Source organism: Drosophila guanche, unplaced genomic scaffold (genome assembly GCF_900245975.1).
Source record: "Drosophila guanche unplaced genomic scaffold, DGUA_6, whole genome shotgun sequence".
In the NCBI taxonomy this organism is placed as follows: Eukaryota; Metazoa; Arthropoda; class Insecta; order Diptera; family Drosophilidae; genus Drosophila; species Drosophila guanche.
In genome coordinates this window covers 95,634-110,722 of record NW_022995783.1, presented here as the reverse complement: position 1 = coordinate 110,722, position 15,089 = coordinate 95,634, and the positions used below count along the sequence as shown (strand labels likewise).

Genomic DNA, 15,089 nt, shown 5'->3' with positions numbered 1-15,089 from the left:
ATAAATATATATAGGTAATAGAAGAAAAAGTGATTTCTGTCAGTGCAGCGGAAGAGGTGAAAAATATTTACATATATGTGTTAATTATATTTTTTGTTATAGCTATGTTTTCAAGTTTCTGTCTTCCTTCTGTTTTAACATTTTCGCTGCCTTCTGGTCCGAGGCAGCGAGAAATTTATGTGTATAGGCATGTGAGTGGGTGTGCGCTCGATTTATCTCAATCAGAATATCTAGAGCGTTGTTGCTGGTGTCGTCTCTCTTCTACTGGTTTCGGTTGTGTGTGTGTAGAAGGGAGAAAAGAAAAATAGCTGCAGGCGAGTTGCTGCGGCTTATCTGCGATCAGTTTATCTTTCAGCAGCATCGTTTTCAGACGCGTTTCGGGCCTCGGTTTCAAAAATGGCACTTGCATACAATATTCAATGCAGAATCATATTCCGGTATCTCCATGGTCATCCGTGTACCAGAGTCCGGCGTTTCTGGTGCTGGCGTCCTGATCCTGGGCAGCCTCAGTGTCGTCCTGAGGTTCAGATTGACCAACGGAAGCTATTCTTGTTCATTTGTGTGACTCATCCGTAACGTCCCACAGTCAGGTCTACAATATCGAACTGCGCAATTTCGTCAGCAGCAATAAATGTATTTAATATTGCTGTTGTTGGCTGCTGCTCTTGGGTGACTGCATTCACCCCCGATCTTGCGCGTTCCCTTGCCCTAGCTAAAATATCCGTACTGTAATAACTTTGTGTGGTGCTGATACCTCTTTCTGAGGGGGGGGTTGTGGCTCCTCTACCCTTCATATCCCATGGCTCGCATTGCTCTCCTATTTGACGCGTCTGCCCTGTCTCTCCAAAGCTATTCCATTTCCGTGTATGGCCGCTGATAGGGTACAACTTCCATACGATTCCATTCCTGCCTCTCAATTTCCTTACGTAGGTGTGTGTTCAAGTAATCGGAATATCGAGGTCTGGTTAGCCTACATATATGGGGACATGGGGACATGGGGACATATGGGTCGTTGATGACTGCTGCTGCTTGCTGGTTATTGTGCGTTCTCATTCGGTCAACATATCTCTTACAAACTTTTGCATAAACCTCATCCACCGTCTCAAGGCCCAGGTCCCGGTGGATGGTATCGTTACGAACATACCATGGGGCATTAGTGATAGTCCGTAACGTTTTGTTCTGCTCAGTTTGCAGGCGACCAAATTCAAGGCTAGAGGCAAGGGGACCCCAAACAGGCAGAGTATATTGCCATATGGGTGCGATGACTTGTTTATACAGGAGTACCTTAGCATTCAGGCATAGTTTGCTGTTGCTGTTCAGCAGCCAATGAAGCTTCTTCACTCTAGCGCACATCAACACCAGCCGCTACTGAAGAACCTGAAATGAAAAAGAAAAGTCAATTAAATATGGCAGTTTATCTGCTAATAATTGCAAATTACCATGGCCAAATACGTGACCAGACCAGGATCATGTATATTAAATAATATTGATGAACGCCTTTCTCCCTTAAATTGGGAACACATGCAGTCATTCATTCATCAGTATTAGTAATTTTTCATCTAAACACCAGCCGATCCAGAAAAACTGAAATGAAAAAGAAAAATCAATTAAAACATGGCAGCTTATCTGCTAATATTTGCGAATTACCTTATATATGTGGCCGGACCAGTGTCATGTATATTGATGTATATTGATGAACGCCTTGTGCCCTTGAAATCGGGAACACAGGCAGCCATTCACCCATCAATATTAGTAATTTTTGCACATCAACACCAGCCGCTACTGAAGAACCTGAAATAAAGAAGAAAAGTCAATTAAATATTGGCAGCTTTTCTGCTAATAAATGCAAATTACCTTGTATACGTGGCCGGACCAGTGTCACGTATATTGATGAACGCCAATTGCCCTTAAATCGGGAACACAGGCAACCATTTACTCATCAGTACTAGTAATTTTACACATCAACATCAGCCGATTTTGAAGAACCTGAAAAGAAAAAGAAAAGTCAATTAATATTGGCAGCTTCTCTGTAAATAAATGCGAATTACCTTATATATGTGGCCGGACCAGTGTCATGTGTATTGATGAACGCCCTTTGCCTTTGAAATTGGGAACACAGGCAGCCACTTACTCATCATAATCGGTAATTTTGCACACCAACACCACCAAACCCGAAAAGAAAAAGAAAAATCAATTAAAATATCGCAGTTTATCTGTAAATAATTGCAAATTACCTTGTATATGTGGCCGGACCAGTGTCATGTATTTGATGAACGCCTTTTGCCCTTGAAATCGGGAACATAGGCAGCCATTTATTTCATCAAATTTAGTAAACCTGAAAAGAAAACGAAAAATCAATTAAAATATGGCAGTTTATCTGCTAATAAATGCAAATTACCATGTATATGTGGTCAGACCAGTGTCATGTATTTGATGAACGCCTTTTGCCATTGAATCGGGAACACAGGCAGCCATTTATTTCATCAAATATAGTAATTTGCATATAAACACCAGCCGATCCAGAAAAACCTGAAATGAAAAAGAAAAAGTCAATTAAAATCTGGCAGTTTGTGACCGTATATGTGTATATGTGACCGGACCAGGGTCATGTATTTGATGAACGCCTTTAGCAGTTTCTGAAGAACCTGAAATGAAAAAGATAAATCAATTAAATATTGGCAGCTTCTCTGTACGCCTTTTGCCCTTAAATCGGGAACACAGGCAGCCAGTCACCCATCAATATTAGTAATTTTGCACATCAACACCAACAGATTTTGAAGAACCTGAAATGAAAAAGAGAAATCTGAATGAATCAAATGAATCTGTTGATGTAGATTCACTTGGTTCTGGACCCCCTTTAATTTGCTTTTTTGGGAAATAAGGTTTAAAGAAACCGGGCCAATGTATAAAAATTCAATAAGTAGGGAGTGCAATGTGTACGGTATAAAATATATGTACATATGTATGTAATTTCGTTTTCGGTTTTAAATTTCTGTTTAATATTACTAGAACTCTTAAGGCTGAACATATAATCTGAACAGAAAGATAAATCATTTTTCTACAATGGCGGCTTATTTTAAAGATTTCTTCTTTGCTGGGTTGTTTTAGAAATATTTTTTAAACATAAGGGGCCAATGCCAATGTACGGTATTTTTGCAGCCGGAATGTTTGTTAATAGGAAGTCTTATTTATTGATTTTGAGATTCCTTATAATTTTACCAGCTAGCCAGGACTCCCAAGACAAATCATATAATTTTATCGGATAGATTAATAAATTTTCTATATTTGTTGTTTCTTATATGGACTCTCTTTTTCTTTTGGTTTTTAAGGAAATAAGGTTTAAAGAAACCGGGCCAATGCATACAAATTCAGTATGTAGGGAATGCAATGTGTACGGTATATAATATATGTACATATGTATGTAATTTCGTTTTCGGTTTTGAATTTCTGTGTAATATTACCGGCTACCCAGAACTCTTAAGGCTGAATATATAGTCTGAACAGAAAGATAAACCAGTTTTTTATAGTGGCGTCATATTTTGAGGATTTCTTATTTGCTGGGTTGTTTTAGAAATATGGTTTAAACAAAAGGGGCTAATGCCAATGTACGGTATTGTTGCAATCGAAATTTTTCTTGATGGGAAGTCTTATTTATCGATATTGAGATTCCTATTAATAAAACCAGCTAGCCAGGACTTCCAGGACAAATCAGATAATTCTATCGGATAGATCAATCAATTTTCTATATTGGTTGCTAGTTTGATGGACCTTCCTTTATTTGGTTTTGTGGGAAATAAGGTTTCAAGAAATCGGGCCAATGAATAAAAATTCAGTATGTAGGGAGTGCAATGTGTACGGTATAAAATATATGTACGTATGTACGTAATTTCGTTTTCGGTTTTGAATTTCTGTTTAATATTACTGGCTACCCAGAACTCTTAAGGCTGAGCATATAATCTGAACAGAAAGATAAATCATTTTTCTATAGTGGCGTCATATTTTAAGGATTTCTTATTTGCTGGGTTGTTTTAGAAATATGGTTTAAACAAAAGGGGCCAATGCCAATCTACGGTATTGTTGCAATCGAAATTTTTTCTTGATGGGAAGACTTATTTATCGATTTTGAGATTCTTATTAATAAAACCAGCTAGCCAGTACTACCAGGACAAATAATATAGTTGCATCGGATGGATTAATCAATTTTCAATAAGGGTTGCTGGTTTTATGGACTCTCCTTTATTTGGTTTTGTAGGAAATAAGGTTTAAAGAAACCGGGCCAATGAATAAACACCCAGTATTTAGGGAATGTAATGTGTACGGTATAAAATATATGTACGTATGTACGTAATTTCGTTTTCGGTTTTGAATTTCTGTTTAATATTACTGGCTACCCAGAACTCTTAAGGCTGAGCATATAATCTGAACAGAAAGATAAATCATTTTTCTATAGTGGGGGCTTATTTTAAGGATTTCTTTTTTGCTGGGTTCCTTTAGAAATATGATTTAAACAGAAGGGACCAATGCCAATGTACGGTATTATTTCAATCGAAACTTTTCTTGATAGGACCAATGCCAATAGACGGTATTTTTGCAATCGAAATTTTTCTTGATTGGAAGTCTTATTTATCGATTTTGAGATTCCTATTAATATAACCAGCTAGCCAGGAGTCCCAAGACAAATCATATAATTTTATCGGATAGATTAATCAATTTTCTATATTGGTTGCTAGTTTGATGGACCCACCTTAATTTGGTTTTGTGGGAAATAAGGTTTAAAGAAACCGGGCCAATGCATACAAATTCAGTATGTTTTGAATTTCTGTTTAATATTACTGGCTACCCAGAATTCTTAAGGCTGAACATATAATCTGAACAGAAAGATAATTCATTTATCTATAGTGGCGGCTTATTTAAAGGATTTCCAATTTGCTGGGTTCCTTTAGAAATATGATTTAAACAAAAGGGACCAATGCCAATGTACGGTATTATTGCAATCGAAATTTTTCTTGATAGGACCAATGCCAATAGACGGTATTTTTATAATCGAAATTTTTCTTGATGTGAAGTCTTATTTATCGATTTTGAGATTCCTATTAATGTAACCAGCTAGCCAGGACTCCCAAGACAAATCATATAATTTTATCGGATAGATTAATAAATTTTCTATATTGGTTGCTAGTGTGATGGACCCTCCTTAATTTGGTTTTGTGGGAAATTAGGTTTAAAGAAACCGGGCCAATGCATACAAATTCAGTATGTTTTGAATTTCTGTTTAATATTACTGGCTACCCAGAATTCTTAAGGCTGAACATATAATCTGAACAGAAAGATAATTCATTTATCTATAGTGGCGGCTTATTTAACGGATTTCTTATTTGCTGTGTTCCTTTAGAAATATGATTTCAACAAAAGGGACCAATGCCAATGTACGGTATTATTGCAATCGAAATTTTTCTTGATAGGACCAATGCCAATAGACGGTATTTTTATAATCGAAATTTTTCTTGATGGTATGGTATTCCTATTAATATTACCAGCAAGCTAGGACTTCCAGGACAAATCATATAATATTATCGGATAGATTAATCAATTTTCTATTATTCTTGCTAGTTTGATGGACTCCTTGTTATTTGTTTTTGTGGGAAATAAGGTTTAAAGAAACTGGAGCAATGCTTAAAAATTCAGTATGCAATGTGTACGGTATAAAATATATGCACATATGTATGTAATTTCCTTTTCGGTTTTGAATTTCTGTTTAATATTACTGGCTACCCAGAATTCTTAAGGCTGAACATATAATCTGAACAGAAAGATAATTCATTTATCTATAGTGGCGGCTTATTTAAAGGATTTCCAATTTGCTGGGTTCCTTTAGAAATTATTTAAACAAAAGGGGCCAATGCCAATGTACGGTATTATTGCAATCGAAATTTTTCTTGATAGGACCAATGCCAATAGACGGTATATTTATAATGCAAATTTTTCTTGATGGTAAGTCTTATTTATTGATTTTGAGATTCCTATTAATATTACCAGCTAACCAGGACTTCCAAGACAAATCATATACTTTTATCGGATAGATTAATACATTTTTTATATTGGTTGCTAGTTTGATGGACCCTTCTTAATTTGGTTTTGTGGGAAATAAGGTTTAAAGAAACCGGGCCAATGCATAAAAATTCAGTATGTAGGGAATGCAATGTGTATGGTATAAAATATATGTACATATGTATGTAATTTCGTTTTCGGTTTTGAATTTCTGTTCAATATTACCGGCTACCCAGAACTCTTAAGGCTGAACATATAATCTGAACAGAAAGATAAATTATTTTTCTATAGTGGTGGATTATTTTAAGGATTATCTGTTCGATCCCCCCAATCCCCCTAATCTTTTCCACTGCTCTACCAGCCCATGGATCCCACAGGGCAAGTGGCACTCGCCCAATATTAGGTGCGCTATTTTGGTTTAGAAACTTTACATTTTGAATATAAAGGATGCTTTGGGGCTTCGTTTTACAACTTCGCTTATATTCCTTAGCACTCTTAACCACCAATTTTTAACCTAATATAGTTGAAATAGGAGCTGTGGTTTGAAAAAAAGAGCAGAGGCAGTGCTAAAAATAATGCATACATTGGTAAAAAACCAGAGCGGACGTGTGAGACGCTTCTTACGCGTCTCAACTTTTTACGCGACACTCAGTACTACATCTGTACCTAAGCGGTTCTCTGTAAAATTTTAAATTTTTTCTTCATCTGTCATCTACATCTACAACACTTCTCAGGCCAACATGCTCCTTTAGCTCGCACCCCTTCCCAAGAACTGCACACTGCAGAGACGTGTCAGAGGCAGAGTGTGAATGAGAGAATTAGCAAAAATCAAATATAAGCTACGGGACGGGGTGGGTTTAGCCACTGCGAATTAATTTCTTCATTGTGGATTTAATAATGATCCTATCTGATCCCAATTCGGTGATCTGATAGATATGGTCATTCCCTACGGAATGGCGTTTTTGAAATAGACTTGTAACAGTGTGAGCATACAGAAGTCTGGATGCAAAATTTGGTGGCCTAGCTCTTATAGTCTCTGAGAACTAGCCGACAGACAAGACGGACAGACGGACAGACAGAAATGGCTCAATCGACTCGGCTATTGATGCTGATTAAGAATATATATACTCAATGGGGTCGAAACGTTTCCCTTTGTGCGTTACATACAACCGTTATTCGCACAAATGCAATATACCCTATTTACTCTTTGAGTACCGGGTATAATAATGCATATATTTGGATTTATTCTTGTGTCTTACACGCACACATAATCTTGAAACAGCTGCCTGGGGTACGCATACCGTTGTCTTAGGGGTGTCGTTTCGTTTTATGAACTGCCACATCTATAGACTGTATGGCTAGTGGTCACGCGTTAGTTCATTTGCCATAATACCTTAAAAAAATGTTGGTAACGATAGTTCGCACATTCATCGCAATGGTATATCGGTACATATTCCTCATCCCTAATTGCTATATTTGTTGTTAAAAACACCTGGAACCTTGGAATAAAAAGCGTATGTGTTTAATTAAATATAGTAATGTGTTTTTACCCTAGTAATTTTTATCACAGTTCGAAACGTGGATGCAATGCAAGCAAGTCAGCCGGATAAGTTGTCAACACTTACTCTGGAGGCACGCCAAAGGCACAACAAACAAAGAACATAATAACCAAAATAAAGAGAATTTAAAGCGATATAGTCAAAGGCAAAAAAAAAAACAATTGAAAGATGTCCACAGAAGAGCATGTGTGGCGAGCGCATGTTGTAAAATGCTTGCGCGAACGCAATCGTAAGGAATGTGAAAATTTCAAGGAAATAATTGAGCAAAGTAAGACACGGAGCAGAGCGTAAGTCACTTCGATGGTACCTTGTGGCTATTCGACTCTGTTCGCTTAATCATCACACATATGTATGCATGTTTAATAATTTTGTTGATATTTTAGACAACCGACTTATAGATCATGTCGCCCAACTAAAATCGGACAATCTAAAGTTATCTGTAGAGAATGAACAGCTACGTAGTGCAATGTCAACAGGTGGCACCGGTTCCCATGTGGCTATAGCTACTCTCGAAAAAAAGCTGCTAAGTCAACAAGAAGAACTCACAGAACTTCACAAAAGGAAGGGGGAAAACTCCCAGTTGATTGTTGACCTAAATATGAAAGTAGAGCAACAAAGAATAATTATGTCCGAAAGGGAGCACAGGTAAATGTATAGTGAAAATACAATTTCATTATTTAGTGTTTAAATTTTGTAGCCTTGCTGAGCAACAAACGCACAATAATCGATTGCGTGCAGAGGTCCATTTGCTTCATTCGAGCTTAGAAGAACTTAAGAAACTCAACAATACTCTGCTGGATGAGCATACAGCGCTTCAGCTAGCGTTTAGCTCTTTAGAGGACAAAATGCGAGGCATTCAAGTAAGTTTGTATTGTATTTTGCAATTAAAACGATCACTAGAGCCTAGTGTTAGTTGACTTCTACGTTTAAAATACTTCACAATAAATTAGGACTTATCTAAGGCTAATGTGCATTTAAATTGTGTGTGGCTGGCAAAATTTTGATTGGAGTGGCTCGTAAATATAACGTGTTCACGATAGAGTAACGAACTAGGTCGTCTGTAAGTATGTCCACATGTTTTTTTCCATAGCAGGACTAATAAAACTAAGCAGGATGATAATTCTTGACCAAATCAGTTTTCATTTAGTATACCCAGAAAAGTAAAAAAATACAATACTTAATCAGTTTTAACAAGCACATATGTATGTATATATGTAAGAATGTATGTAAATGCATCGTACATTTATAAAACATGAATTATAGAATCCAACGTTCGTCTGCACTTGAAACACTTATATATCAAATAATTGAATGGTTTGGTGTGGAGTCCTAAATATTCATATGATTGCATGTTTGGAGATGGATCAATTTCACCCTTATGATAGTATTACGTACAAGTATTGATATCTTTTCTAAGCAGCCACATTATCATTTGAGCGCTTATCATGCAAAACACTCCTAAAGCGAATAAAATATTTTTATAGTTTCCTGCAGTAGTCTGTAGTTGTCTCATTTATAAAGATGAAAACCGTTTTCACTAAAGAGCTCGTCGTTTTCCATAAATTCACAGGATGAAAATCGTTGCTTACTGGAACGCCTAATGCGTTATAAGTCAAAAGATGCCGACAAACTGAATGAGGAAAATGAAAGCATTATAAGGTATCTATGCTAAATCATTAATTGTTTCACTTTCATCTTAAATTTACCATAACGATTTTCATTTATTGATGAACTCAATGGAAATTGATATGCAGTATTTGTTGTATGCTCTGAATGTTTGGACATACATATGTACATAGGTACAAACATTGCAAAGTTACGATAAGTACTGATACAACGACCATATGTTTGATAGTATAGCTTATCTGTTGCTTATGTGTATGTATATTTACTTATATGTATTTATGTATATATGTTTGTGGGACAGTCGGCCAATTTGTTGATTTTACTGTACACATTTGCATACGCTTAGAAGAGCAAACCATTGAGATGAAAATTTTCAAGTGCACCATTCATTGTGATTTGCTCTTAAGTTTTTTGGTTCAATATATAAATGTATAACCGTTTTTAAAAATATCTAGAAAAAGACTGCCGTCAATTTTCAGGAAACGTTCGGCTAAACTAAAACGTGACCTCGAAGACGCTGTTCGTGAACCGAGTGCGTCGATTAATAGTGTGCCTACGGCTGGTATAACATCATTGCACCGTAACTCCACAAGTCCTGCCCAATTTATTGGTGGTATTATAGCTGACGACGACTTTGACGAGGCAGCGATAAATGGCGCCATGGAAGCCATAGGTCTTGATGATACTGAATATATAAACGCTCGTTTTACAGCGGGCGAAGTTTGTGAAACAACTCGAGCTTCCATAGACGCTCTTAAAGCTACAGGTTATTTAGGGCAAGCAAATCCGACAAAGATTCTTTTGAAATTCGAGGCACATGAAAACGAGTCGCATGCAGTACGTTGGAGTCCCGTGGAGCGCATGGTAGCTACAGGCGGCGCTGATCGAAAAGTCAAGCTATGGGATATTGGCAAAAGTAAGTGGCAAATGCATATAATAGATGAATTTACCCGTTTTCTTATATCCTCTTTCCTTTATTCGTAGAAAAACATTTTTAGCATGTTAGTGTGTGCTTCCATATAAAGTATTGTATTTATGGTCGGAGCAATGAGCGTAACGCACAGAAGGAAACATTTCCGACATTTCCCCATAATATATATATATTCTTGATCTATAGCCGAGTCTATGTCTGTCTGTCCGTCTGTCCGTCCCTCTAGATGAGCGCCTGGATACCAGAGACTATAAGAGGTAGAATCACCAAATTTTGTCTGAAGACTCATGTGATATCACGCTGTTACAAGTGTGTTTCAGGGTTTCGCCGCGCCCCTTCCGCCCCCACAAAGGGCGAATATCTCTCATATCCAAAAACTATATCCTATCCTAAAAACTATCATATCCGAAAACTATTCCGTAAGGAATTGCCATATCTATCACATTACCGAATCAAGATCGGCTCAGATCATTGTTATAGCCAGAATGAATAAATTTATCTTGCAGAGGCTTCCCCCACTCCTTCCAGCATGCTTGCTTGTTGTTATCATTCTTACGAAGCGTTTCTCATTCCTACTCGTTTTTTTCCGTATATTTACTTTTGTACATATACGTATAAAGGTATTTCTAGATATTTTGTTCTAGCTAGTTTCTAAGCCAAAATGTGTTGTTATATGTATCTTTTTAAAGAAAATAATGTTTTGTATTATAGATTCAACAGAGCCACGTGCAGTTTTGAGTGGTAGTAGCGCTGGCATCAACTCTGTGGACTTTGATTCCACGGGTGCGTACATATTGGGAACATCCAACGATTACGGCGCTAGAGTGTGGACGGTGATAGATAATCGGTTAAGGGTGAGTTAACGAATTTAATCTAGAAAATGTTGCGATTTGTTAGTCAACAAATTGTCAGGCTGTAGCTGTGTACATAGGAACCACAAAGATTTAATACTTTATTATACTTAACACTGGAATTATTGGCCATAATCTAAAACACGAAAACCGATATCCGACACTGTAAACTATCTTTATTTTCTTGATACGGATGATAAACCAACTCGATTAGGATTGAATGCGTATGACCGTGTTGACCGCAGGGAATTGTGATCTAGCCATTCATAGCATTTGTACGAAGATCTTATGGTACAGACTTTATGGTTCTTACCAGTTCACTGAAACTCATAGTAAAAACATATTTAGAGGCATGATATGACTTCGACATCACCTGTCTCGTTTCTTTGTATGTATGAATTTGGTGGTGGTTAAGAAAAATGTTCGGTCGGAGCTGACGACATGCAAAACAATGTTGTTTACTACTAAATAAGGAATAGAACCGAAGCAGTGGCTTTTGTTGAAAAGGTGAGAGTGAAACAGGACTTGCCATTAAATAAGTAAACGCTGCCTTGTTTGGTGATAAGCATGTGAAATGTATACAAACGTTTCTGATTTCCAGAAAATGTTTGATAGGGATGCAACGGATTGTCACCTATGTAAATATTTTGTATACCCGTATAAAGACTCCTGACAGTCAGACAGCCAGAAGGATCCGACCCCATAAAGTACATATGTTTCAGTTTACATAAATTTACCTGCTCAGAAATGTTAATTGTGTAAAAATTAAGGTTCAGACTAAAGAAATTTCTTACATGTGAACTGACAATAAAACTTATAGTCCACATGCAGTTGGCCTGAATAGCAGCAGTATAATCCTCATTGCTCCAAGCTTCATCTTAAGCCTGGTCAGGTTAAAACAACGAGATCCGCGACTTCATCCATTTATGCTGCACATGGTCAGCATGCGAATAAACACACAATTGCAATTTCTTCCTGTTTCTTCACGTTCTCTATCTATGTGATACACCTCTTCTAACTGGTATTTCTGGATTGACATTTAAACGGTTCTTTTGCGACCAACTGGATACTGTAACTGAAGACTAGCGCCGCTGTGCTGCAACATTAAAATGAGCACACTGACTTGTACGGCCTCTAGCCACAGTGCGATCAAACATCCATCTGACTGTTATTTGCTAAGTTATAAGTTATTATTTACATAGCTCAAATGTCTACTCAATATAGATTACAATCTGAATTATTCAAAAGTTACAAATCGAATTCTTGAATTTACATATTTAAAATGTTTTGCAAGAATAGATTCTATGTTTTTAAAGAAGAGGCGCTATAAACAGAACAGTATAAGAAACTAAATAAAACTGGTGCAATGAATGTTCATTGCAATAAGATAAACGAAATCAAGAGTAGTGCTATTCAAAAATAGATCAGAAATTTGTGTATTTAAGATTGAAACTGTTTAACATACTTAGGTGTCGCCAAGCATTAAAATGTTAGCAATTTTTGATGTTAGCATGTTAGCATGTCTAATCGTGTATAACAAATATCTGTTTCAGCTTCTTCTCACTTGAAAAAAAGTGCAAAAAGTAGCATATAGTATATTTTAGACTTGATTTTGGACTATATTCGGTAATTTGTGCTTTCATTATTCTTGATACCAAATCATACCAAAACTTGACTCTTGACAACCAAACAAGATCGCTTTTGAAAATGTATATTAGTAGTCGAGTAATATGTATGAATATCACAATTTCGAAAGAGAATTTACTCTTCGCAAAACGGCAAGACGCCGGCACTGAGCAGAGAGACGCATGATGCGCTCTTTATCCAAACAAAGAATTTATTCTCTCCACATTGTGAGAGCTACTTACAGTCAAGCCCACTGCGCGTACATTGACCGTTCGCCTTGACCGGTTGCCGGTGGAAAATCAGCTTAAATGCTCTTTCTTTATACTAACATATAAGGGCAAGAGCATCCAAACGAGCGAGACTAAAACTTGGTCAAAAAATTGCAGAAATGTAATTAAAAATTGTCTTCTATACACTTAAACATAGCGTTTTGCATTATTTAACCTGCAGATAGTGAACATATTTGTACCACTGAACAATATGCGGCTCGCTTTTAATCTTTGACTCAACATAGCTAGTACGATTTATGTTATCTTCGAACTTTTAACCTATGGATACATATGTGTAAAAAAAAGGAAAAAACTAACGTCTAAGGTTAAATTCAGTTTAGGAAGTAAACACAGTTGCAAAAATGTTCCATCTATGCTGGAGTAGGTTTTTGTATGTTTATGATAAGATGCTTTCAAAAGTGCGAAAGTTATTTCGGGCCTATTCTGTATATACATATGTAGGTACATTTTGATGATACTAAAGAAAATACATGCCTAACTAGAAGATTAATTGAACATTTGAATTCTTTCGTCCCGTTAAGGATAACGTGCGTTAGCAATTATTTGAAATTTTGACTCACAAACTGGTCAATAACGTTGATTCATGCAGCTCAAAGTTAAGCAGAAATTGCTGCTACTATATTCCTTACACTGTGTGATTTTAATAAACTGTGAAAGCATTATCTAACACCAAATCCGTCCCAGCAGATGGCGTACCAATAAACTGTTATGCTGCAGTTATGTGTACTGCACAGAATTCGAGTTGATTTATGAATCTAAGGACGTAATTAAATGTCTACGACCACTTTAATGGTTCTGGTGAAATATACTTATTCTAAGCCATCAGTCTGCTACAAATGTGATCTATGTCATGCCAAAAAAGGGTTCGTTGTCGCCTGGACCAAACAAAATAAAGTTTTATGCTACATATGTACATATATATAGTCCACGCTTATGAGTTCGTCTTTCTGCTGCGCGTTGTAAAAAATGTTGTTTGTTTTTTAATGGTCTAACTGTCTGTCTTGTCATTTCACCTATTGAAGCACACGTTGACGGGCCATAGTGGCAAAGTAATGGCAGCCAAATATGTACAAGAGCCAATAAAAGTAGTAACCGGAAGTCATGATCGTACCTTGAAGATTTGGGATTTGCGCAGCATTGCTTGTATAGAAACTAAATTTGCTGGATCAAGTTGCAATGATCTCGTCACAACAGACAGCCTTGGTTCAACGATTATTAGTGGGCATTACGATAAGAAAATTCGTTTCTGGGATATACGTACTGAAAAACAGGCAGATGATGTCTTAATGCCGGCAAAAATCACTTCGCTCGACTTATCAAAGGGTGAGTACACATTACAACAGAAAAAGCATCCCAAAAATTACATTATGAATGGCCAAATATATTCCATAGATTGCAATTACCTCATATGTTCCGTAAGAGACGATACAATAAAGTTATTAGATTTACGGAAGAACCAAGTTATATCAACTTTCACGTAAGTTCGCAGTAAGCGATGAAGTAAAGAACATAAAAAGAACATATTTTATCCTGCGGCAGAAATGAACACTTTAAAATCAGCTGTGATTTTGCTCGGGCTTCCTTTAACTCGAGTGGTTTAAAAATTGCCTGTGGATCAGCGGATGGTGCAATATATATTTGGAATGTTAACGGTTTTTTAGAAACTACTCTTAAAGGACACAGGTGGGTGGTTACAAGCATATAAAATTGCGTTTGTAGATATTGTATGCTTGTATGTTTTTTAAGCCCTAACCAAGATACTTTTGGAATCAATTTATTCCACAGTACAGCGGTAAATGCGGTCAGCTGGAGCCCCAACAGCAATTTGCTGGCTTCTGTAGGAAAAAGCAAACGCTGCATCATATATTCGGATTCCTAGCCCTTTATATTGCCGTAGAGGTAATCAGTTATAGAATACTGAAATGCTGATAGTCACAGCTGTTATACATATGTACATACATACATAATAGACATTCGGAGTCTGTTGTAGATAGTACATTTGGTCATCTGTTGTTAAAGGTAAATTCCATGCAGACTATTTCCTTTTTAATAAGTTCTTATTTATATTTAAATGGAAAAATAGTAAAACTGTGTATCAATATATTTATACAAGTACATTTTCTCCAACCATGAAAATAAAATATAAATATTGGTTTGA

At 36.5% G+C, this 15,089-nt stretch overlaps 1 protein-coding gene and 1 long non-coding RNA gene across 7 annotated transcripts; one reads left to right on the top strand and one right to left on the bottom strand.

Moving 5' to 3' along the window:
- Positions 1 to 1,634: 1,634 nt before the first annotated feature.
- On the bottom strand, positions 1,635 to 2,906 carry LOC117591472. Its single transcript, XR_004574396.1, has 6 exons — positions 2,601 to 2,906; positions 2,399 to 2,529; positions 2,235 to 2,335; positions 2,049 to 2,126; positions 1,855 to 1,986; positions 1,635 to 1,791 (listed from the first exon to the last, which is right to left on the bottom strand). It is a non-coding gene; the product is annotated as an uncharacterized LOC117591472 (long non-coding RNA).
- A 4,592-nt stretch (positions 2,907 to 7,498) lies between these two features.
- On the top strand, positions 7,499 to 15,031 carry LOC117591475 (autophagy-related protein 16). 6 transcript variants are annotated; one of them, XM_034284760.1, is made up of 11 exons: positions 7,499 to 7,562; positions 7,619 to 7,875; positions 7,991 to 8,252; positions 8,305 to 8,467; positions 9,178 to 9,266; positions 9,713 to 10,149; positions 10,876 to 11,018; positions 13,954 to 14,254; positions 14,324 to 14,408; positions 14,471 to 14,614; positions 14,717 to 15,031. In XM_034284760.1, the coding sequence occupies exons 2-11, from the start codon at positions 7,776 to 7,778 to the stop codon at positions 14,808 to 14,810; spliced, it is 1,818 nt and encodes a 605-aa protein (XP_034140651.1). In that variant the 5' UTR covers positions 7,499 to 7,562; positions 7,619 to 7,775; the 3' UTR covers positions 14,811 to 15,031. The 6 variants fall into 6 exon arrangements, with proteins under 6 accessions (XP_034140651.1, XP_034140649.1, XP_034140650.1 ...); XM_034284758.1 differs by having other exon boundaries at positions 9,689 to 10,149; XM_034284759.1 differs by lacking the exon at positions 7,499 to 7,562 and having other exon boundaries at positions 7,597 to 7,875; positions 9,689 to 10,149.
- Positions 15,032 to 15,089: the final 58 nt, after the last annotated feature.